Raw genomic sequence first — 24517 nt, 5'->3', positions numbered from 1 at the left:
GAGTGGAAATTTGTGCAAAGTTTAAAGAAAAGTGAACATGAACAGTCTGGACGGACAACCCAGAAATATAACGTGCTATCATCAGCGTAGAGGCGTAACGAACCAAAAACTGGTTCTCACAGGGGCTTTTGTGTTTTTTTTACTGGCCACCATCGGCATAAGAGAGATGCCACAAAATCTTACACACTGGTCTTTTAATAATAACACTTTTATTCAAATAATTTCATAAATGTTGCATTGTCACTCTCTTTGGCCATGTGCATAATTTTAATATCTGATCCGCAGAAGTCCCTAACTCATTTTTCTCTTTGAAAAGCAGCAATGAGAAGTCCGCCGAGGAGGATTCAGATCCACTGTACAGCACAATCAACAAACTGTGCTGAACCCAAAGAGCCTCAGCACCCTGGTATTTATATGAAGTAGTTGATTTATTTATGTAACGAGCCATATAAGATATGTTTTTTAGGACAGACCTGTCAAAGAGACGTACATTAGTAACAGTACAGTAAGACAAGTGTAAATCTAATGGAACAATTAGAAAAGTTCGGCTCAATACTTTTAGTATGGGGCTACAGAACACCTGCTTCTTGTACGGTAAAGAAATGAGATTTGACACGTTTGATTAAACTTGTTCAGTCTTACAAGACAGCCGGCACTGCAACCATTTGACTATTGTGTTTCGTTTTCCTGTGTCACAGTAACCTTGAAGAGGCAGTTTGGTGTATTTAGTTCTTCCTCATTCTTATTTTCATCATAGTAGCATAAAACCTCATGTTTCTATAAATAACTCCACTTTCAGTTCTTCTTTCCACAACGAAAACACATCTTGTTTTCTGTCTGTACTCTACAGGCTGCAGGCGTTCACAGACAGTTCATACGCGGCGTCATCCAGGCTCTTGCATTTAGCTTCCAGGGTGGAGTTGCTGGAGCACTCTGCAGACGAGGGCCAGCGCTCCACCCAGGTGTCCTTCCCCAACATGTAGATGTATCTGAGAGAGAGCGAGCGAGGAGGGGAGAAAAGTCAGGACGGGTTAATTCAGTTTGTTCAAACAGATCAGAAGGTTTGTTTATGCACCTTATCTCAAAAGGGCTGGAATGTGTTTAATTGTTTTATAACTCATAGCTCATTCGATGCCAGTCCACCAAGAATTCAGAACTTACCACTTTATGTTGTGGACTTATAAATATTCTATTATTGAGAGATGTTTACGTAGATCTGTGGTGCTCAACTATTTCACACAAGACCAAATAACGTCTAGATGTAATAGAACTATATCAACACTACACAGAATTACATTTGGTCGCAAAAAGTGGATTTTTGTAAATGGAAGATTTTTCATTCAGTAAAATAAATTATTTATTGTTCTTAAAGGGGCACTATGTAGTTTTGGAGAAGAAAATGTTCAGTGTAAAAAACTGGCATAAAAAGATTATATCTTAAATACACTGAAAAAAGCGTATATATATATATATATATATATATATTTCTTTCATTCAAAAAAACAATAAACAGTAAATCATGTAAACAAACTTGTATTTAAGGGGTTCAGATCCTGAAAATGAATGAATATTTGGTCGTTATTATCAGGACTGATGTTGGTTGAAAGATGTAACCCAGTGAAAGTTGAATCATTATAAAAATATATAGTATTTTTGATGGCAGTTTTTATACATGGAACATTACATAACGTACAACATAGTATAACATTTGGAAAACACTGTTCTATAGAATAACAAACTCATTTTTGTATAACTCAGAAGCCACAACTATCTTTTGTACTGCAATAAACCAACATTATTGTGTGTGTTTCTGTTTTCCTTTGCTTTCCCTACTTGTTGGTGTCGCTGTCAATGTTCCACTGGTCCTCTTTGGGTCCGATGATGAGGTACTGGGAGCCCTGTTCCAGTTTGAGTCCATCTCTGCAGTTTCCGTGAGACATGAAAAACCTTGTCTGGCCCGCTTCAACTCCGGCCTCCACACCTGATGGTCGGAGGAAGGGGTTCAGATAACATGTAGCTGATACAGAGCCTCAAAGCTAACAAGTGTGAATCAATTTTGACCACATGCTTGGCTGGTTGTTTAGAAATTGTGCACTGTGAGGCCTTAGGTATCTTTTGTTATGAACAGACAATCTTTAGTTTTAAACAAGAGCGGTTGAAAAGACTCACCCAGCTTGATAACTTGTGTGATCTCCATTTCGTATTTGTCGTAATAACTCTGGCTGACATTCAGCACCTTCACCTGGAAAACTGAAGCATGGGAAAAAGTTTTTTGTGCAAGTATGTGATTACTGTTGCAGTGATGACACCTTCAGATTTGTTGGTGATGTTTTTGCTTCAGAGAGGATGAATCCTGATGTTCCTGTCGTGGCCCTGACCTTTCTTCAATGCCTTCTGTTGTTTCTTTTTATGACATAAACATTTCCCATTTCTGTTTATATTTTCCTGAACAGATTTCTGAATCATTTCTGGATCCAGTTCGTCATTTTTGTGTGATATTGAAGTTACTATTGATCTTTTTCTCTGCATACTGTTCCACACATTGCAAGTAATTCCTCTTAATGTTATCCTCTTACTTATTTGTCTGTGATCAATCAAGATAACATAGCGAAGCTGACGTTTTCTGTATCAGTACATACATGTTCAGCTGTGTGTGTGTGATGAAGTTGCCGGTGAATCGTACCGTGGTGTAAAGTCGCGCAGGCAAACGTCTCTCTGTCTTTGTTGGGGAAGTTTTCACTGTCGGTTTTGGAGACACAGCAGTCACCTGGAGATTAGAAGTGAACGAATAATACATTTTAAAAACCCAGACACCATCAACACACACGTGGACTCGCGCTGTGCTGCAGACACACTTTACCATGCGCGCAGCGGCAGACGTTGTCCCTGCAGATCTTTGTGAGCTCTTCTTTGTCCTCACTGGGAGTGTAGGTACGACTGCAGCGGTGATCTGTGAGCAGAGACACAGTATGACACCTGTCACCGCCATGTTTTTTTTATAAACCTACAGTTCCCAGATCTATGATTGCTGCCATTTAATTCTAAAACACAAATGTATCTAAATGGATATCTATAAGCCAGTGGCAGTTCTAGACCAGTTTTAATAGGGGGGCCAGGTTAGGGCCGGCTTTTTTGTTAGGGGGCACATACAACCCGGAAAAAAAAGATAAATCCCTCATTCAGACAAAACAGTGTTTACAATTTCAGCAATATTCATTGGGTAGTAAACTGCTGAGACCCTTTTTTTCTGCCTTTCCCTTCAAAACAAAATCATTGCAAGAAATTTGTCATTGTATTATTGATGCAGACTCCTTGTCGGGGGGCCCACAGGGGGGTCCAGGAGTTACGGGGGCACTGGCCCCTGTTGGCCCCCCCCCCAGAACCGCCCCTGCTATAAGCTAATAAAAGCTGTAATATGATGTTCAGGACGTGCTCTCAGACCTGGGTTGTAATACTCGTAGACGGTGACTGAGGACGGCTGGAGGAGGCCGACTTTGAAGTTCTGCTGAAGCCTGAAGATCAGAATCTCTGGCACTTTGTGAGACACCTGAGAGGAGGACAGGGGGAGGATAATTCAGTGTGATGGAGCCAAAGTATGACCTACTGTTCCTAGAAGCTTAATCCACAGAGTTGTCTGTGTAAAACAAACCCCCCCGGTGTAAAATAGGTAAATCCGCCTGCTGTCTACAGGGTTTTACCTTGAACAGGTGGATGATCAGAGAGCCTCTGTCACTCAGGTTGTCAACAATCTGGAAGTTATTGATGTAACGGTCCACTGAGTTGGACAACTGGACGAAAACACACAGAATCAGAGTTAGACGTCATCATCCTAAGCTTTTATTTGGTTGGATGATAGTCCTCCTCCACATTCTCTTGTGGCCTTAAATAAAATAGTGGGGATACACTCGACAAAAGCAGGCTAAACATTAAACTGGATCCTCTCTATCCTGGTGAACTTTCTGATTTTGTTCATCAGCACTAGTTGTAGAGGCTGATTACCATCTCCAGGTCTGAGTTTTCTGGGGTGAAGCCAGTGGGCAGACTGATATCCAGAACAACCATCCTGACATCTCTGGGTCCCAACGACCTGTGGGATAGAAAGAGACCAGCACTGATACATTCAACTAAACCTGAGAGGATGTCAACACAAAGACAGACTCCAGCTTGGCTGACACTCATCAGACATGAACGATGGACCACGACGAGATGCATCATCCGTCAATTAGCATCTAAACTGAGCTTGAAATTAAAGTTACTGTGTTCGGTCTTTTGTTCCCTTTAAAAAACATACATGTCAGACAGTAACTGACCTCACTTTGATGGTGATCTGGTAGGATTTTTCTACATCTGCCGGAGGCTTTTCTGTCAGGAAAAGGAGAACAAACATTATTCCATGTACAGAGGCTAGAGGTCACATCATAATATCGCAACATGTCAAATAAAGCGTGAAAACTTGACTCACCGCTGGATTCTTCAATGGTGACGCTGAGCTCAAAGTGGTTGCAGGGAATTTTCTCATCAACCTCGTGCAGCTGGTTGTAGTAGGTCACAACCTTTAGTCATTGTTACAGGAGGGGACACCAAGGAGAGAGACAACAGAAACTAAATAAAAGCTTTGTGTAGGAAAATAATCCACTTACAAACCTAATCCTGCTGTGTTCATGTGTTTTGTTTAAATGTTGTTAAACTTGTTTTGTGTGTGGACTGCTGGTCCTTTTGTGGGAAAGTGTGCCCCCTTGTGTTGTAACTAAAAGTCACATGGAAAGCTTCAGCAGTCAGTGAAGGATGGAGGTTGACTGACAATAGTTAGGTTGGCTTTAAACAACTCTAACAAACATTAATTAATGAATACTCTGATCACCTTTTTACTAAGTACTCCTCTGGATCACAAGTCTGCACAGAAGGATTTTACTTTGTGATTCTTGGAGACAAATAGAGTCATCAAACTAAAATTATTCTGCCTCCTTCTGGTTAGTTTGTGAGTAACTCTACTGTTGAGATGGGTGCACAGGAATGTTAATAACTAGAAAGGCGGCAAAACAGCAAACAAATTATGTAGACAGCTGGCTAAAACGGAAATGATAAGACAATATGTACTATATATATATCTATATCTATATCTATATATATATATATATATATATATATATATATATATATATATATATATATATATATATATATATATGTTGATCATAGATGTGATGGTACCTCTAATATCCCCTGTCCGTTCCCTCGGGCCACCACTTCCAAATCAAGATTAGCAGGTAACTACAGAACAAAAACACCAGAGAAGAAGACATTTTCAAATCCAGTAACACTTAAAAAAATGATTTTACATTCAGTTTCACGTCTCTCTCACCCGGGAGGTGCGTGCGACGTAGGCGGTCTGGGGATTGAAATGGTAGCGGATTTCCTTGCGTCCTGTCATTCTGACGTCCACGTCCAGACTGAGTTGATTAGAAGGATTGTGAATCAGGTACTCTGACAGTGCCTGGAGCACCACCATGGTGGACTGGGAGAGGACAGACACATCAGAAGTGTGACTTTGTGGCAGGAGACCATCACACATTATGACACCAATAAATTAAATATTGAATAATTTAAATATGATACATTTTATGCGTCAATTCAAAAGTAAGACTGGACGACTTTGATTTTACAAAACTTGAGGACCTGCAGACATCCTGTTATTTAATTGACAGGTCTTTGTTTTCCTCTGTCTTCCTTTGCAGTATTCACATATTGTGCATGCAACAGACAGGGAGGTGAGTAATTTGTTGGATTTGTACATCACAGCTCCGAGAGTCGCCCTGCTGTTACCTGAGTGGAGCCGAAGCCGCCACCTCTCCTCCGCTGGCCATTTAGCCATTTAAATGGCGCTGCAGCTGCCTCCATTTGTCCCAACTTAACCAGAGCCAGCAGGGCGTAGCCGGTCGCCTCCAGCGTGAACAAGGTGTTGTGACTGTCGGGCCAGTGGCTGCGACCTGGAGGACAGAGACGGAGGGAGGTAAAGGTAAATTAAACGTCTGCTAACTTACTCTGCTCACTCTGAATAAGATCGTCTGCAATGTGACTGAACAGACAAAACCTGAATGTAATGAACCGATAAAGGCTTTAAAGGTTTTCAAGGGACAGTGAGAAACTAGACATCTTCGCAGGTAAGATTTTCTGTGCGCTCTAAATGAAACAGGGTTGAGTTTCCGTGATACCTGCAACTGACGCTCTCAGCAGATAATCTGTCGGGTTGTACTGTTGGGGGTTCCCCATCAGAGCCAGCGCGTACGCGGCGATGGCCACAGTGTAAGGTCTCCTCGGCTTCACCAGAGCTCTCTTCAGGTAATCAGCCGTCGTACGCATAACCAACTACAGCAGACACACATGAGAGACAATTCATACAAGCACAACTACTGATAATACCTCGTGAGTGAAGTAACAAAGAGGAATCACATCGCGGTGTATTTAACACGTCCAACTCTGCAGATCGTTTCCTTGTGTGATTTACCTCCACATCCACATTTGGATCAGCGCAGCGGATCCCGGCCTGCTTGGCCTCAGCGAGTGCTATGAGGACGAAGGCCGTCAGCGTCGTCTCTGGGTCGTCACCACGGAGGCCGCCCTGGAGACACACACACACACAGAAAAAGAGCTTTTTTATCAAAGTCTTGAAAAGAAAAAAACCAAAGCACCATTTCACTCCAATACCTATTCATCAATGTTTTCAAAAGTGTGCTATTTTCTCTTTTTTTTTTTTGAGGATTTGTCCAGAATTCTGGCTCGCTGTCTTTTCTAGGAGTGATTTCTTTCTGTATGACGGTGCACTCTCTATCCTAACTTAAAAGAATTCACAATTAATATTTATCTACAAGATCGATAGGATAGGAAATAAGACAGAGCCACCACCAAGCAACAAAAATCCACTCAAAAAAACTCATTATCATTATCATGGAGCCATTTTCAGTCCCCACCTTATTCAGTTATCAAGAAGAAGAATGCTTTAACAGTCTTTTAGTTTGAAGCTCTAGAAATGTTTTGTGGACTGTGAAATTTCACCCAACTTTCCAATCGAAACCGGGATGGAAGAGGATGGTTTTTCTTTAACAATGAGAACGATGACAAAATAAATAAGTAATCAGTGTATACAGCACCTACATACAGTGGGTGTTTGATTGTGGATGTTTATATCATCGCATTTAAATTAATTAACAAGAGAACAGGAAAGAAAGGCCAAGCGAAGGAAGCAGGTGATAAAAGGTGTGTTTTAAGTGTGTGTGTGTGTGTCTCACAGTCATGGTCGTGCTGTAAACGGGGTTTTCTTCTATGAACTTCCCCGGAACTTGCCGGTGTTTGTTCTTCACCAGGTACAGCAGAGGGTCACACACTTGCATCTTGTTGATGCCGGTGATGGAGTTAGCCATGGAGAAAACTTTCACCACGTACGCTGTGATCCTGATGTACAGAGGGAGAGACTGTCATCAGCCCACATCCGCTCACTTTTAAACACACTATATCCAACTTTCTATTAAGGTATTCAATACTAGCGTGTATATAAGCCTCTCAAATATTCAATTGGCTATCGGTTTGTTTGGAAATAAGGTCATGGGATTTAGAGATAAATAACAGAAAATGGAAAATGTTGACAGTACCATGTACTTGCACCCTCCCTCCTGTATGGGGGGTAAGAGCCATCACTCTTTCTGTAGGCCAGCTGGTTCTCATAACCTAAAAAGACAAAACAACATGAAGAAATCAAAGATGGGATGTGTCAATCCACTCATCATAAAACCAAAATATCCATCAGCCACCCGCCTGTCCACCAACGAGGCACTTCATCCATCAACCATCCTGATCATCCTCATTCACACATCCATCAGTGTATCCAACTATCCATCTATCCCTTTGTTTATTTATTCATCCATCCATCATTCATGTGTGTATCTATTCAACATCCATCCATCCATCAATGTGTCCATCCAACCACAACTCCATCCATTTTTGTATCCAACAATCTATCTATCCTTCCATTAAACCACCCATCAATGTGTCCATCCATCCCTCCACCCATCAATGTGTCCATCCATCCCTCCATCCATCCATGTGTCCATCCATCCCTCCAATCCTTGTATCCAACAATCTATTCTCGTCTATCCATCCTCCATCCATCCGTCCATCCATCCGACCATCCATCCATCCATCCATCCATCCATCCATCCATCCATCCATCCATCCATCCATCCGACCATCCATCCATCCATCCATCCATCCATCCCCACAGATTTAGATCAGTCTGTCCATCATTAGTTAAACCACCAATGCATATTTACACATATACAACAGCAAAACATTGTATCCCCTCATAAAAAGCCCATCAATCTCCCAATTTCTGCTTTGTCTTCACATTTTTGGAAATCCTTCAACCATCCATCCACGTATCCATGTGTTTTTTCCTTCTGTCTCACCTCTCCTGATGTAACGGAGAGCCTCAGCCTTGCGCTCCACCCCAACACTCTCCCAGTTGTTGGTCCTCTCCAGGTAGAGGTAGGCGATGAGTGGCAGAGTGATGCTGGCCAGGTTCTGCTCCACACAGCCGCCGGGCATCCGGATCAGAGAGGCCAGAGAGTCCTCACTGATCGAGTTATCAATACTGTCGGCCAACACGTTGCCTGGAGGGGAGAGGAGGAGTCAAGAGTCCATTCTTTGAGGTTCATTAATAATCTTTATCACCACTATGTTAGCGGCTGACCTCTGATGTTGATGAATGTCTCCGGCATAGAGTTCGGCACAACTGACTCCAGTTCGATTTTGCCCAAACGAATCGTCTGCGTTCCTGTGGTGGACAGAAAAACGAGATGCAAAATTATACTTCATAAATATCACAGACCTGAAGAGGGGCCCATTCCTTGCATAGACACAAGAACCTTAGAGGACCAGAATTAAGAAAAAAAATGGCGTGCATCATGTGTATCCGTCTTTCAATAGCCTGCTGTGTCTGTAATCTTATTGATATATTAACCAATACGGAAAATCCATGATTCAAAATAACTCCAAAAACTGGAGCATTCAGAAATATGCGCCACCTTTTCTTTAAGCAAAATAAAAAATAAACCATTAAAGAAATGATGCACGACTGGACTCCTCTTACCTCCCTCTGCAGATGGGTTCAACACTTGACTCCAGGTTTCTGTCTTCTGCACTCCATCCAGCTGTTTGGGTTAAGAGCACAGTTATGATAAAGGAAGATCCTTACTCAAGTAAACCTGTGTCATCTCTAAATTACCTTCTTAATTTGTTCCATATTCGTTTGTGTCTGTTTATAAAGCATTTTTTAAAGAATCCAGATTATCAACTTTCACTCTGTTCACTTAAAATTCTGATGTAGTGGACAAACTTTCAAATTAACACCACCCCCCATCTTCATCATCAAGGGTGACTCACCACCACCCGTAGAAATTTCTGGACGCGGTCTCCTCCCATCATGTCTCTGCCGACCACCATCACCTCCAGAGGAAGTTTCCCCACCGCCAGCGGAACGATGGTGTAAGGCACCATGACGGACGCACCGGCCCGCAGCGTCACTTCCTGTGTGTGTCTGTCCTTGAAGGCAACGCTGCACATGTTTTCTGTCTTCATCAGCACCACCCTCACCTGAACAGAAACCAGTCACAACAGAACCACTGATGCCCAGGATTTACTGACTGCATCACATTTTATTGTACCTGTCCGCTGGTCCAACACTTTAGTCTAGTCAATTTGATTTCAATTTAAAAATTTTAACTTCTTTCCTATTAAAAATGCAATTAACTGCTTCACTACAATCTATAGGCCTTTTTAGATAGAAAAGGCGACACATTTGCTCCAAAGTAAGGGCAACAATGTGCCGGCCTGTCTTTCCAAAACCGAGGCATAATATTCCTCCTTTTCCAAAAGCCGCCTCTGAGGTAGGCGTAAATATGTGACGTGACGTGAAGCTCAAAGTTGTGCTGTGAATGGTGACATAGAATTTGTCTTCAAAATAAGAGCTTTACATTGCACCCCATTGGAGTTTAGAACTGGGTTCTTAGTGGGAGGCTTTTAATTTGAAAGTAGCGGCCGTTCTTATACTTTCCGACACAACAACAAGCTAACACAACCAAACAGCTACAGAGACCGAGGAGACGCTAGCATCTCCTGGATCTCAGCGGCTGTCCAGTTGCTCATCTTAATGTCTGTGGATGAAGTGATGGACTGACTGCTGTGATCAGCTGTTTCCTGGTTTTGAAACTCCAAGGCTGTGGGTCGCACAACAGTGCAGGTCATCGACACCTCCGCCCACCTCAGGCATGGGCCGCCACATTGCCGCCTCGTTTTTAGATCGCAGGCAAGGCGGAAATAAGTGTACCCTCCGAGGTGGAAAATTGGCGGACCAAACAGACCCCCAATTTGCCGCCCTCTGTCTAAAAACGCGGACCGAGCCGCCAAAAGGACAGGCAAATTGGCGCCTTGGTGCTCTGTCTAAAAAAGGCTTATATTTAGTTAATTCGCAGACTAGATAGGATTAAAATGTTTCTGGGTTCCATATCGCAGGGAACTGGACGTGTTTGAGTTTCTTGAAGACGTTTCACCTCACATCCAAGAGTATTCTTCAGTTCTAACTAACTGGAGGGGAGTTGCAAGGTTTTAAACTCTGTGTGGGAGTGTCCTTCCAGAGTTGTTATGGACATGCCTGAGCACTGAGTTTCAGAGTCGTCGGGGCCCATTGTGGGTCTTTGTCTTAACCGGCCTTCATGCGGGTTGGGCTAATGTGGCTGTGTAGTGTTGATGTGATGGTTCTTACATGCAGGTCTTCGTAGCCGTAGTTATGGACCACAGCTTTGATCTGGACCTGTTCGTTCCTCGCCACTGAGTACGGCAGCTTCAGATCCACGAAGAAATGCTTCCAGGCTCTAACGTTGTACGGCTCGGCAACACAGAAACCTAAACAACATTCAGAGGCACGTTAGTGATGGGTCTGCTGCAAGAGTACATGTTGCAATCTGTATGAGTAACCTTGACTACCACCTACACCTCCTCTACCTCCTACCTGTGTGAGGTGACGCACTGATGGCCAGAACTCCCCACTCTGTGATGCTGTCAGGTAAGGCATTGTCCACCCTCTGAGAGGCCAGCCTGTGGATCAGAATCATGTCTGTGTAATCACCAACAGGAAGGTCCAAATCACAAAATCAAACACATTTTAATACAGCTGATTGTTGATGTTGTTCTCAAACTGACGTCCATTCTGGTCCAGACACTGCTGACAACGTGAAGCAATGGAATCGCACACATCACGAAACAATTCCCTTGGTATTTGCGTGCATTCATGTTCAATGGCTGCTCTCAATTCAGAGATTGTTGCAGGTCTCATAGCGTAGACTTTGTCTTTTAGGTATCCCCATAAAAAAAAAGTCTAGTGGTTTGAGGTCTGGTGAACGCGGAGTATTCAACGAAACCCCTCCATCCAATCCACCTGTTTGGCAAGATCGCAACAATGAAGGATCTAACATCGCGATGGTAGTGTGGGGGCACGCCATCTTGCTGACAATAAAACTCCTTATCTTCTCTAATACTTGGCATGACAGACTGTTGCGGCAATTGAGTTATCAGCTGCTAAGACTTTCCCAATCTTTTTTTGCCTCTGTCCCAACTTGTTTGAAACTTAAGTAGATATCTACAAAAATCAATGACATTGCTGAGATAACACATGTTATGTTTATTTTCTTAAAATTGGGGCTGTTAATGTTTGGGTTAAACACACACACACACACACACACACACACACACACACAGGAGTTTATGTGCACACAGACACTGTTGTACAGGAAAGAGTAACAAAGGTCGATGCTGTGTTCAGGTAATATGGGAAACAGAGTCAACATGTTGATTCTGAGGCGTTCTATCAGCTGTTATCACTGACCAAACAAAACGTGATGCAACACAGGGGATTCACAGAGCTGCTGAATGATTTGTCTGACATGATCAAACAGCTTTGGATCATCCGTCATCCATTTTTTAAGCATGGTGTATCAATTTGGAGAAGACTTTTGGGGTCATAGTCACAGGTTAAATCCAGCATTTTGAAATGTGTGTCAACAGGCTGTAGTTAACTATTTAAATTTCCAGATACTGGACAAACAAGATAATCAAACTGACACTCAAACACAGTTATCACCACCTTTGCCTCACAGCAGAATCCTTAAAATTGGAAAACCTTGTAAAAACACTGGTTCTCAACCTTTTTCGGCCCAACTAGTATTCTGTGTTATCTCCTCAGGATCTTATTTTAATGCCAGATTTGATTTAACCGGACGGTTGGAAATGTATTATCATTAGTTTCTCAGGGAAAAAAAAGAACTGCCGAACAAGAAGCATTCTGATTCATTTTTCTATCAGAAAACAAGAACAGCTTTACAAGCAAAGTGTGCTTCTGGATGCTATTAGCTAAGTTGCTTTCACAGGAAGTCCGGCAACCAAATATTTATAATTTATATAATTTGTAAACATGGTGATAACGCAGCATTCACAGAGTCTCACCAGGAAAGATTCAGGCTTTCAAGAGGAAACAACTCTCAATAACTTCCCCGGTGAATACCAGAGAGACTCACCCGTCTTTGTCTACCTGGCTGGGCAGGTTAACATCCATCCACAGCCAGGACTCGTAGAACTTGGAGCGCAGATACACTTGAGTCTCATCCAGGTACTCTTCCTCCTCCTCCTCCTCATAATCCTCCTCCTCGTACTCCACAAACGGTGACGACGACATAACTCTTATATCTCTTTCTGGCATTCCGGCCATTCCCTTTGAATAGAGCACTGGTTCTTCAAATTCCCGAGAAGCCACTCTGGCTGCCAGTCCCACACCTATTTGAAGACATTTAGAACAAATTAGCAGGTCTTGATCTCTCACTCATATCAATCTAGAAGCTGTCAATTAAACAATCAAAGGTGCCCTGTGGAGTTTAATTTATGTATCCATGTTGTGTGACATACTGTTTGTGTTGAATGCATTTCCTTCCTCATTCTGTGGGAATATTTTGTGCTGACAGTGTTAAAGCCAACGTAAAGCAGCAACATGGCATCACCTGACATGTTGTTCCTCAAACATCATATTTAATGTTGCTCAAGGACCTTCATTGCAATTAACCAATCACACCTTTGCAGTGTTAAGGCTTTGTGACCTTAGAAAAAGATTAGGGGGCAGTTATCCCTTCTAACACTTGCTTAATGTTGTGAAAGGATCTATTTTCATCCCATATCATGTTTTCCTTACCATGACCAAGTACTCGTGTTGGCTGAACCTGATTAAACAGTAATAGAAAGCCCAAAAAACATCTAAAACAGGAACTAATAGGTGAAGCTAGAGTGACTAGTTTAGCCTCATGGTCGTTTGCCTCCCCGCACCAGACAAATTGCTGTTACTGAGCAATACGTTCAGTTTATCCCCGAGTCATAGCGGACATTTGTAAGAAGTTTACCAAGTCCTTCGAGGCATTCTTGACAACAATGGGACGGATGGAGCTGAGCATCAGGGAGTCCTTTTTGAACGTATTTGAGTTGTTCTTTACATCAAAGTTGTGTGTCGATTGTGCGCCTGACATTTGTGTGCGTGTGGTCGAGAGATGGTAAGGGTAAGTAATGGAGCTAGCAGGAGGCTAACGGTGAATAAATGCTAAACTCTTCAACACCTGAACCTCGTTTCAGTGTCTTGCTCACCACCTGCTGTTTAAAGTGAAGCTGGCCGGCCACCGACTTAGCGAAAAAACATCAACCCAGAATCCTACTAAATAAAAATCAGACAGTAGTGTTGAGTAACAGTAATTACGGGGGACAAAGTCCCTGGATGATCCCAGTGGTATCCAGCGGAATGGAAAGGTGGGCATGGGCGGAGCAGTGGTGGTGGGTGGTGGAGTCGTGGGTGGTGGAGTCGTGGGTGGTGGGGTGGTGGGAATCTCGGTGTTGAACTCTTGGTTCCTGTAGGTGGCGCAGCAGTAGCGGAAGGCCCTCATGCACTCCCAGCCCTCTGTGATGTAGAGGGAGCGTCGAGTGCAGGAGTACGGCATGGGAACCTCCCTGAGGCCGTCCTTACAGCAGCGACTCAGGAGCTTCTCCTTGTAATGACTCTCTGGTGGCAGAAAGAGGGACGTGAGGAAACCAGTCGTCAGTGCTGGTGGTAACATTGAATGAATGTTTTTTATTTCAACAATATTGATGAAATGACTTGTTGTACCTGCCCAGCACTAAACGTGTGACAAAGTTAGGGACTTGGTGATGAATAAAGTGGATAATTTAGCAGCTAAACAGTCAGATATTATCCTCAAAAAGTTGCTTGAGACCTGGTTGACAGAAACACAACTCCAATGGGAGTCTTTTGTTGCTGTGTGTAAAAATAAATGTTATGCTAATCTAAGAGAAGTAGCTCTTAGAAACTGATCAGATCACTGTTGATCTGATCATTGGGATCAGATCAACAGTGGACGAGCACCATGAAAACCAGAGCCAGTCTGTAAATCGGACTCTTACTGATGCTAGGAAAACTTTATCTCTCCAAATAATTCACTGGGAAATTAATCTAACTGATTGATGGCTGCAAAATTAATGCCAGTCAACCTCAGTTGAACATCTTTCAGCTCAAGTCTTCGGTCAGAAGTAAAACTTGTTCCAGACCAGACGAGAGTGATGCAAGGACACTCACCCAGCTGGGCTTTACGCTGCAGCAGTTCAGCAGAGCGCCTCCTTCTGGCGCTGGCTCGACACTTGAGCTCTGAGGAGAAGAGAGGGGAGAAAAAAACATATTTACTCGGATGTACAATCAGTTTATGGATCATTGTGTCTCAATCACTCGTAAATCTTATTGGAAAATGTTATATTGCTGGGTGATGGATGCTAATTTGTGCTGCAAATTTGTGTTTCTGCCCTGTTTAGCCCTTGGCTCTATATTTTCTCCCACTTTAAACCCCACATATTACTGAATTGCCTCTTAGAAACTGAGTCCTCCATGCATAATGTAGCATGAACCTGTAGTAACCATACAAACATGCCTTTTATTTTCCAAAATAAAAGCCTGAAAATGCAATAACAGCTGTTTAATATTCAATATTGTGAGAAATGTTGCATGTGACAGCATATACGGCAATATTCAATAATATTGTATGTAGTGTTGGCCCAGACTCTTGAGCACCGAGGGCAGCTTCAATTCAGGACAAGCTTAATACACTGCAACATACATTATTGGACGCAGACTGACTTATTTACAGATTGTGTGAGAAATCCACTCGCAGCAGCTCCAGTGTTGCTTCACTTTGAACAAACTTACAGTACAAACACGGCCTTCAGCAGCTGCAGACAGCACACCAGAAAAACTAGCACAAACAGACTATTAATGCCGTTTTTTTCCAATATCTAACCTACTTTTATTTATTTCAAGAATAAAGGTCTCAAAAAGTTCATAATAACATATAGTAATATAATAATAATTATAATAAGAAGAAGAAATGTCATTTATATAACGCCTTTCAAGGTACCAAAGGACACTTAACAAAGAGGAACAAACAAAACAAAGAATAAATGGAGCGCGTGTCGGTCAGCACGGAGGGAACAGCTGCACTGCAGTCAGCACTGCAGGGAGTAGCACCGTCCAAACAAACAAACTTGCGTCTGGAGGCTCCATGCACACAGCGGGGGCAAAGCAGGAGACCCAGAGGTCCAATCCCACCAATGCAGCCTGGGGTGAAGTGGCAGCAGAGGTCCAGGAGCTCCTGCGCCGAACGCCTGAAGACTTGCATTATCTCTGCGGTGCAGCGACCATCCAACATCGCCGCAAGCCGGAGGAGGTAAAAAGCAGCAAAGGAGAGCAACAAAAGAGCAAGGCGGTGAATAACCCCGATGTGGTGAAGGGAGGACCGACGGAGCAATGATCAGCGGAGAAGGTGAGTCCATGGAGCCAGTTGTTCAGGTGTGCAGCCTTGAAAGTTGGTAGCACAGCCCCAGAGCTTGTAGGGACAACTTGGCTCTTTTTTTCAACAGAAGATTGAGAAGCGGCGATATTCACGCCAGCGTCCTCTCGCGTCCGGGTTGCCATGGAAATGAAAAATATGTCTATATCTCCCCCATAAAAATGATTGAAAAACTACTTTGCAACAGGACATTGGACTTTCTCACAAACAAACCCGAGATAGTTTGGATCGGCGGTCACACCTCCTCCACTCTAGTGTTTAACAGCGGACGCCCACAGGGCTGTGTGTTCAGCCCCCTCCTGTTCACAGTGTGTACCTATGACTGCACGGAAACATGGAGAGACTCCAATCTTGTGCTCAACATCAGCGAAACCAGGGAGATGATTGTTATTAGAATAAAAAAGGAGGAAGAGACACCTGTTTCTGGGGACCAACATCATAGAGAATCACAAACAGCTACATTTCTGAGGGAAACTGGTAGCTACCTTGTCTGCTCGGGGTTTTGAAACTGGCGCTGGAGGCGTAGAGCAATCCTGCGCCTGAGAACACCGCTCCGGCATCGCGGCCTCCGCCTCGTGTGCAGCCGATGTCTCCTTGTTCCACCACGTCCCAAATCTGAATAAAAGACATTTCGACAGTGCTCAGATTCTACATTTTGCTGTGAACTGTTCTTGCTTCATCCAGCACCAAGTCTCTGTTCAGTGAAACATTCTTTCTGCTTGATTGGTAAAAACACACACCTTCCTCTGTGTAAGTCTGTCCGCTTTGAGTAGATACACAGCGTTGTCCACAGCCACCAGGCTGACCTTCGCTCCTGGATCCCCTCTGACCTGAAAGCTAAAGCTCTTCCCCGGAGAGTAGTCTCGACGTATACCGTCCACCGGCCCGACTTTCAGCTGTTAGAGAGAACGAAAAAAGGTGCATCGACCCAACGATGAACAAAAGTCATATCCTCTCCTGACATTGTTAGAGTTGATGTAATAAAGACGGCAATCTGTTCTACAGCTGGGCTTCCAGCCTGACTCCCTGAAATAAACTCTGACCCCTGACACTCAGCTGATCTCACCCCTCCAGTGCAGGAATCGACTACGTCCACCCAGATGGAGTCCGGAACCACCTCCTCCCTGCTGCTCCAGTGAATATTGTAGAAGGCCACGATACGGAACGACGGCATCATCTCTGGGGTGACCGTCAGTCCGATGCTGGTGATCAGCTGACCGCTCACATCCACACGCTGAGCTTCAATGATTTTGCCTTTATTCAGCACCTGAGAGAGTTTCAGGGGGAAAAACTAATTATCAGTACTTCACTTTTTTTTTTCTTTGACTTTGTGTTGAAATTGCGCTGCAGCGTTCTTGTCTCACCAGGTAGGTGATCTGTTTAACTAAATCTCTGTGTGCCGGTTCTGAAGTGACAATGCTCAGGTCCATAGACAGTCTGTCTCCGACGGACACCCTGTTGGTCCTCGTAGAGATGTACAGGTAGTTCTGTCGGCGCTGGTTAAAGGGGACGTAAGGCTGAACTGTGATCTGTTGTTTGGCCTGCTGATCTGGTCTCAGGTCAGCTTGTGTGGTCTCAGCCTGGAAAACGGAGAAGATTCAAAAACAAATGACCACATCACTCAAATAAGAACTGGTAGTCAATCAAAAGCCCGAACTTCAAATTCAACAATGGCACACAGGTTTTGGTTACCGTCCAATTCAAATGTCAATAAGCTGACTAAGATATAAGGGTTCAGGTATGTCTATGGACACAGCAGACACAATTAGGCCATAGCCACAGGTCTCAGCTTGCTACACTCAAAATTTGAAGTCAAAAGACTAAAAAATGATTTTTCACTATTTTTTATCTAAAGGCATGTCTGTGCGTTTTGCTTGGGTCCTTTCTTTCCAAGAGCGCCTACTGAGATTCAAAGGCTTATAACTTGAGAACCCCTTTACCTAGAAACATAATCTTGGTCTCAAATGAAAGCTAAGACCCTGGGGTTTCTTACTTGTTCGACATTTGTAGCTAGTTTTGGGTGAAATGACATGGATATTCCCATTCTATGGACTCTTGGCGAACTATGAAAAGAAAATTGTGGCATGACGTTGTAGCTGTGGAAAAAGGGAACACTCCGAAGGTATGTAGGCATTCTCGCTTCTTGTGGTAGAGGGCTCTTTCTAATGTTGTGTCATGGTGAGTTTAGAAGGCTATTACATGGTCTGGAAGTAACTTTTTTCCTTTGTTTTTACGAAGGGTGTTCGTTTAGTGAGGGGTGTTCCTATGTTGGAACACTGTTCCTTAAAGGGTTAAGGAGTATTTAGGGTAAAGTTGGGAACAGTTTTGTCTTAATAATTCCAAAGATGGGTGTCCTCTTGTCCAACAACCACACGGGTCCTGAGGAGACCAAATATGTGACACTGAACTTTGGAAAAATGTCTCTGAAGTTATGCAGAACACTTTTTTTTTGGTGTAATGGTGCATCCATTGTTGCTGGCACCTACATTACCCACAATACATCTTAGGACATCACTGGAGGCAAAATTCATCAGATTAAATGCAGAACAGAACCAGTGCAGTCTGTTCAGTTCTCACAACATTAGACACCGACTCGGTGAGAGAAATGGGCCGTCATACTAACAGTGATGACTTGTGCCTGATGAGTTTTTGGCATGTTGATGCTGGCTCGGGTCGTGCCGGAGGAGACGAGCAGGGGCGTGTCCAGGAGATTCAGCTTGACCTGGACATTGCGAGCCATGGAGCCGTCATGGTGGCTCACCTGAATCTGGACAGGACGGGGGGAAAAATTCTCTCAGAGACATGATGGATGATGGAGTTGAAGACACGGAGGATCCAGGTTATAGTTTCACTAAACACTGAGGATGGGCCTTACTGTGAAGTCGAAGGGCAGACCGGGCTTGAAGTACTTTGTCGTGTCTCTGAAGGACAAGACGTAAGGAGACTCCACAATTTTGATGCCAGTCTTCTCGGCTTCAACCAAATCACTGCCTGAACAGGAGGAGAAAGAAAAACAGGGTCATTTCATGAATCTTACCGCTGATGTTTGGATTTTTTGATGCCATGTCACTCTGGAAACATTTTAAATGGATCTTTTACAGTTCGTGAAGGGAAATTCCAGATTGTTTTCCTCTTATGGGGTAAAAATATATATTTTTGAAAGCAGTGTCTTGTTGTTTGTACCAGTGATTTAATCCGGGGTCTTTGGAATTGCTTGCTGTCAGATATCTAACGCAGTCTGACATCAGATCTCTCAGCTTCAAGCTCGTGTCCCACATTTCCCAAAAGCTGACACACTGGACAGAATCAATGTTTTTGAGTTTGTTCAGAGTGCGAAGGTCATGTGATACACAGACTACACAGACTTCAAAAGTGGGATTGTTTGCATGAACCATCAATCTGTTCTGTACAGAGGGGGAAAAAAAAAAGCTGATAGTCTGATTACAGCATTTTTTTAAGATTCTGGTCTTAAAGGCTAAAAGGAACAAGGCAAACACAATCGACTGAGTCTCAGCGAGATGTTTTTAGATCATGTGACTGCTTCTTGTAGAGTCTGAGCACATGAAAGGTGATCAAACTGTTTCAAAGTGCAGTGAAGATGACCGATGGACCGAGGTCTTACCGGTGCTGGTGAGCACTGAGGCCTTGACGTAAATGGAACTCCCGACCAGAGACCTGATGTTTGGGTAAGCTTTCTTGATCTCGTCCATGCTCAGTGTGACGACTCCACCATCCAGCTGCAGGAGAACAACGACACGGAGTATTTTTCAAAAGCGTTTGACAGAAATTGTTGCATCCGATTCAAAGAATTAGCAACCAAAATGCATAATCTTGACGACAAAGTCCTGGCTGAAGGTCCAATTACAAGCTGTAACTGGAGCTTTCAGCACTGCCAAGTTGCTAAAATGTTTCTCGCTAAGCTCTAATGTACTAATAGTCAGTGAGACGTTAAGTTTTTCCATCCTGTGCGGAACAAATCTGTCCATTGACTCTCGTTAAAAGTTGTTCGTGTGTTGTTCGCTCCTCTTCACTACAACGGAGGGGAGGTTACAGGGTTAGTTAACCACCAGGTGGCAGCAGAGAGCGAGTGGCTTGTCGGGGCAGCCTGGACTATCGTTATAAAAACAAAACTACCTGAGGAACCGTAAATTCTATTATTGCACAGAATATATGAGTTCAAGCATTCATCCAATGCCCCGCACACTTTCACGGGCGTTCCCCTTCAAATGCACAAACTCGCAAGCGGATGAAAATCTCACGACAGCACCGATGCATCCAAGAAAAGAGCCGGTAATGTTTTTAAATTGAGCGACTTACATCCGACACCTGCTTCACTGAAGACAACCGGATCATGTCTTGGTTGATCTTCACTCCGAACACCACGTAGGCCGTCCCCTGCACTGGCTCCCCGTACAGGTAGCTGAAACACAACCAGCGGGTTTCGTTCATGAGAAAAAGAACAAGACCCTCATCTGATATCCTCCAGACAGGGTTTACGTATTCATGTGTACGTTCATGTGATTTCAGTAGGAGGATCAGTTTCCCAGACTTCTTCAGAGATTAGTTTGGGGTTAGAAATTGGTTTTAGAGTTCAGACGCCTCATTTATAAAATGGATTTATGATCAATTTTGATCTCGTGTTGTCCGGCTTCAATCTCTTCTACCATTGCTGTGATCTTGTCTTCCACATTGTTTGATATAAACCTTTGGTACATGGCTCTTACTGACTAAACTCGGAAGGTTAGGTTAGAACTGGGTTCAACTAAGTGCAGGCTGAGTAGAGAGTCAGTCGCCAACAGGAGCAGCGGCTAAAGTTCAATCAATGGTAAAGTGGTTTAATGCATGTGTGAGTGTGTTAGACCGACTTGGCTGAGATCTCTACGGCCAGTTCGCTGTCATCCAAGTTGAGAAATGACTTCCTGGGCGATAACGTGACATTGAAGCCAGGAAGCACTGAAACACAACAAGCCATGAAAGATATAGCATCAGGTGGTAGACACTTGGAGAGACTCTTAACTCAACTAACAGAAAGCACGGTTTAACCGGACCTACCGTACTTCTTCACCTCGAACTGGGCGGTGAACGTGTTCTGCTGCCAGTGGTCGTACTTTGCGATCACTTTCCACATTCCTTCACTGCCACAGAGATGAGGTCACGTCAGAGATGGCATTTAAAAACAGAGGGTTCAGGTCAGCAGTCAGAAAGGGTGAGAAAAATAAGTCTGAAGTCTTACTTGACCATTTCAGAGAGAGGAAACGTGTCTCCAAAGACGCCGTTATTAGCTCGAGTCCTGTCGATCTGCTTCACCACCACACCTTCTGGATTCTGAAACACACACAGCACAACATCACTGAGGCTAACAACCTTTAATTTAACAGGATGTCACATAAATATCAGCAAATATTCATAGGTTATGTGTTCAAGGGTGGTCTCGTTTACCTGGATATCTATTGTGATGGACGTCTCGAAGGCCTTAAAGAACGGAGACGATGTGAAGGCTCTGAACCGAACTGGAGGGAGGACAGAGAGACAGGGCGAGAAACTGAACCTCTACATGTGGTCTGTTACATTAACGCACCACTATCTTATGTTTGCATCAACGTCGGAAGTTCTCACCGGTATCTCCGGGGTTATAGATGGGTTTGTCCGTCTGGATGAAGATGTATCCGGAGTGAAAGGACACCATCAGCACCGTCTCCTCAGAGTGGAGGCCGCCGAAGTCCACCCTCAGATACACAAACTTGTTCTTCTTCTCGTCGCGATTCAGGCGATCTGAGGGAAGCTGGGATGATACAGGAGGGTTTTCAGACTCATCATGATAACGGAGCATCTCTTCTTTCTGTTCTGTGTTTCAGCACTGCGTCAGATTGAATTTGTACACATGTGGCAGCAAATTGGATCCTGAGTTCGACCCCAAATTCGATGTCGTATTTAAAAGATGTGTCAGAAATTGCCGCGCTTATAAAAACATCTAAAACCAGACAGTAGTTGTTGTCTTGTTCACTTCATATAAAACCATCAGTATTAAACTGAGACGTCGTGTCACCTGTATGGCTTTAAGAGCCTGGAATCCATTTTCCAGGTTGAGTGTGACGGAGTCCTGGAGGAGCACGGTGGACTTGCTGAAGTCCTGGATGGTGATGGACGCGGCGACGGGGGTGGACACACCATCTGCCTGCAGGTAGATGTTCTCCTGGCTGTCGGTCCTCAGCAGGTCCGGAGCCAGCAGAGTGAACCTGCAGGAAAACCCAGAGACACGACACAACTTCATTTGGTCCATCTGTCAGAAAAAACTGTAGTCTCTATGAAGTTTACAGGAGTATTCTATATAATTGGGCACAAATGAGGAAAATACAGACAATGCCATGTCCAATTAATCGATTTATATCAATGAATGGGAGAGTCAAAGCGTTTGATTAGAGATACGAGTAGAAAAAACACCAAATAAAACGTTTAAATAAATATCTGAGTCGACACCACAGTACTAATATTAATGCTTTAGATATTATAAAAATATCAGAAGAAAATTATATTCTTGGACATAAAAATTCACAGAAAATACATCTAAACAGTTGAATTGATGAAATAAATTAATAAATGAATTTGTCTGAGTTCTGAGACAATTTGTGGTATGTGGTCAAAATCTTCAAGTTGAGGAGGAACTCGTCATCTCTGAGCCTTCATGCTGCTACAATAACTCTAGTACTACATGTTCTGTACCACCACTAACAACACAAAAACAATACATGTCATATTAAATACAAATGGTCGACTGAAAAGTAAGTAAAAGGCAAGTAAAGTCGGATAATTTATGAGCAGTGAGAAGTCAGAGGAGAATAAAAAAGAAAAAGAAAACCTACAGTACAGCTCAGATAAGACATGAATTAAAACTTCTGAAGCCTTTAATTAGCAGCAGTTTGACTCTTTTATTAGTGTTTGTACGATCCGGCACACAGCTGTACCTCGGTGACGGACTGACTGTGTCCCTCAGGTCTAGTTCTCTGCGAAAAAAGAAACAGTGCATGGATTCAGGTCACAGTTCAGTGCTGATGAAATAAACAACATGTGGTATTTCAGGTCATTCAGCTGCAGTTTGGTGTCGTGTAAAAATGAGCAACAGGAAAGAGGGGAAAGTTAACGACACTCGTTTATGTTTTAATCTGTGTTCATCAGTGTATCCCATAATATGTCCTGCAGTTTAATAGGCTAAAACCAAAGAAAATAAACAATTATTCTGAGTTTCAGTGGATAAAGTGTCTTGTGGGAAGATGTTGGACTATAACACATGCGTATAATTGATATATAATTGTTGTTCATATATGTTTTAATGCGACTTTTCATTATGTTACACAGCAAAAAAAAAAAAGAAACCTGCAAACATTCATTAATGGAAAGCTGCATTAAGAAAAGTTCACCTTAAATTTCACTTTTTAAACTGTATCAGTGTCCAGATTTGATTACTTACTCGTGCAATCTCCAATATTTGTCAATCGATGTGAATCTGAGGAGCAGATTAAAACAAATGATGACTTCCGCTGTCAGAAACGAAGGCTTGAAACTGTGCGTATTATTGCAGACACACATACCTGTTAAAGGGTCTGCGGGACCTATAAAGGACAAAACATCATTAGTAGATTAAAAACATCAAAGATATAAACTGTCCTGATGGCAGCAGAAAACAGAAACGTACCTCCTCGAAAAAGTGTCAATCTGTCCACTTGTGTTGCTGAAAAGCACGAGAAATAAAACGCTGTGAAGCGTCCACGGACCCATGTTGACTGACCGGGAGCTTCAATGGACTGTGGCTGCAGGAGAGACGGACAACTTCTATATCGGACCCTGAACGCCCCTCCTGTAACTAAACACACTGTACAGTCAACAGGAGGAGGAGGAGCAGCTTCGGTTTCTGATCAATGACGACACACAAAAACCACTGCAGGCCTGTCGGGAAGCTTTCACACTCCAACTACTCCTCAAACTACGAGGGGGGCACAAAAAATCAGCATTAAAACGTGGTTTGAGTAAAATCCTTCCATTCACGCTGGCATACTGAATACTGAAGGATTGGCAGAGATTTCTGAATGTTTGTTTAAGAAACAGAGCGGTCCAAAAGTCTGTGGACACACAGAAAATCTAATGGAAATAACAAGACAGTTAGAGGATTCAGGAAAAGTGAAAGTGTCAGAAATGGAATTGAGAGATCATCTCAGTGTCAAATCATGGCGACTCTAAAGGTTTCTGAGGCCGCAACTGGATTGGAATCAGTCATTTCCAAAGCATGATCAGGCTGATCCAGTGATCAGGTGACTACATCATCAGAGGACCAAGACACTCAGCGGAGTTACCTGAGAGACAGAAAACATCCAGCAAAAACCACACATGTCCAATCGTCCTCAATCCTTGCTGTTTTTAAAATGTTTGATAAAACTGAAGGAGGAAGTGTTCCTTTATGAGTTGAGACAATTCTCCCACTTCTAAAGCCAAACAATCCAAAATTAAAAGTGCTTCTGACTTTATCAAAGATAGAAGAGAAAGGTAAAAGAATGATC

The 24517-nt window shown here is 43.2% G+C and overlaps 1 protein-coding gene across 1 annotated transcript; it reads right to left on the bottom strand.

Annotated features, from left to right (window-relative positions):
• Positions 1-190: 190 nt before the first annotated feature.
• Positions 191-23791, bottom strand: LOC115587157 (complement C3-like). The gene is made up of 44 exons (XM_030426818.1): positions 23659-23791; positions 23555-23575; positions 23434-23469; positions 22931-22969; positions 22015-22204; positions 21585-21750; positions 21408-21478; positions 21202-21293; positions 21021-21103; positions 20834-20921; positions 20286-20388; positions 19591-19705; positions 18844-18959; positions 18592-18735; positions 17333-17548; positions 17035-17235; positions 16709-16864; positions 16454-16583; positions 14708-14776; positions 13838-14137; positions 12621-12876; positions 11060-11145; positions 10814-10953; positions 9436-9645; positions 9143-9203; positions 8744-8827; positions 8460-8663; positions 7647-7722; positions 7287-7449; positions 6506-6619; positions 6213-6366; positions 5824-5987; positions 5363-5515; positions 5212-5271; positions 4463-4553; positions 4311-4362; positions 4000-4087; positions 3699-3788; positions 3442-3547; positions 2861-2950; positions 2684-2767; positions 2170-2250; positions 1834-1981; positions 191-989 (listed from the first exon to the last, which is right to left on the bottom strand). The coding sequence occupies exons 1-44, from the start codon at positions 23739-23741 to the stop codon at positions 845-847; spliced, it is 5319 nt and encodes a 1772-aa protein (XP_030282678.1). The 5' UTR covers positions 23742-23791; the 3' UTR covers positions 191-844.
• Between the last annotated feature and the right edge of the window lie 726 nt (positions 23792-24517).

Source organism: Sparus aurata, chromosome 1, assembly GCF_900880675.1.
Source record: "Sparus aurata chromosome 1, fSpaAur1.1, whole genome shotgun sequence".
In the NCBI taxonomy this organism is placed as follows: domain Eukaryota; kingdom Metazoa; phylum Chordata; class Actinopteri; order Spariformes; family Sparidae; genus Sparus; species Sparus aurata.
This window is presented reverse-complemented; position numbering and strand designations above follow the sequence as displayed.

Coding starts and splice junctions, on each gene's coding strand:
- LOC115587157 (XM_030426818.1), bottom strand. CDS start 23,741: ATGGGTCCGTGGACGCTTCACAGCGTTTTATTTCTCGTGCTTTTCAGC. Junction 18,736..18,843: donor GTCTGCCCTTCGACTTCACA/GTAAGGCCCATC, acceptor CGTCCTGTCCAG/ATTCAGGTGAGCCACCATGA. Junction 9,646..10,813: donor ACGGCTACGAAGACCTGCAT/GTAAGAACCATC, acceptor GTTTCTGTTCAG/GTGAGGGTGGTGCTGATGAA.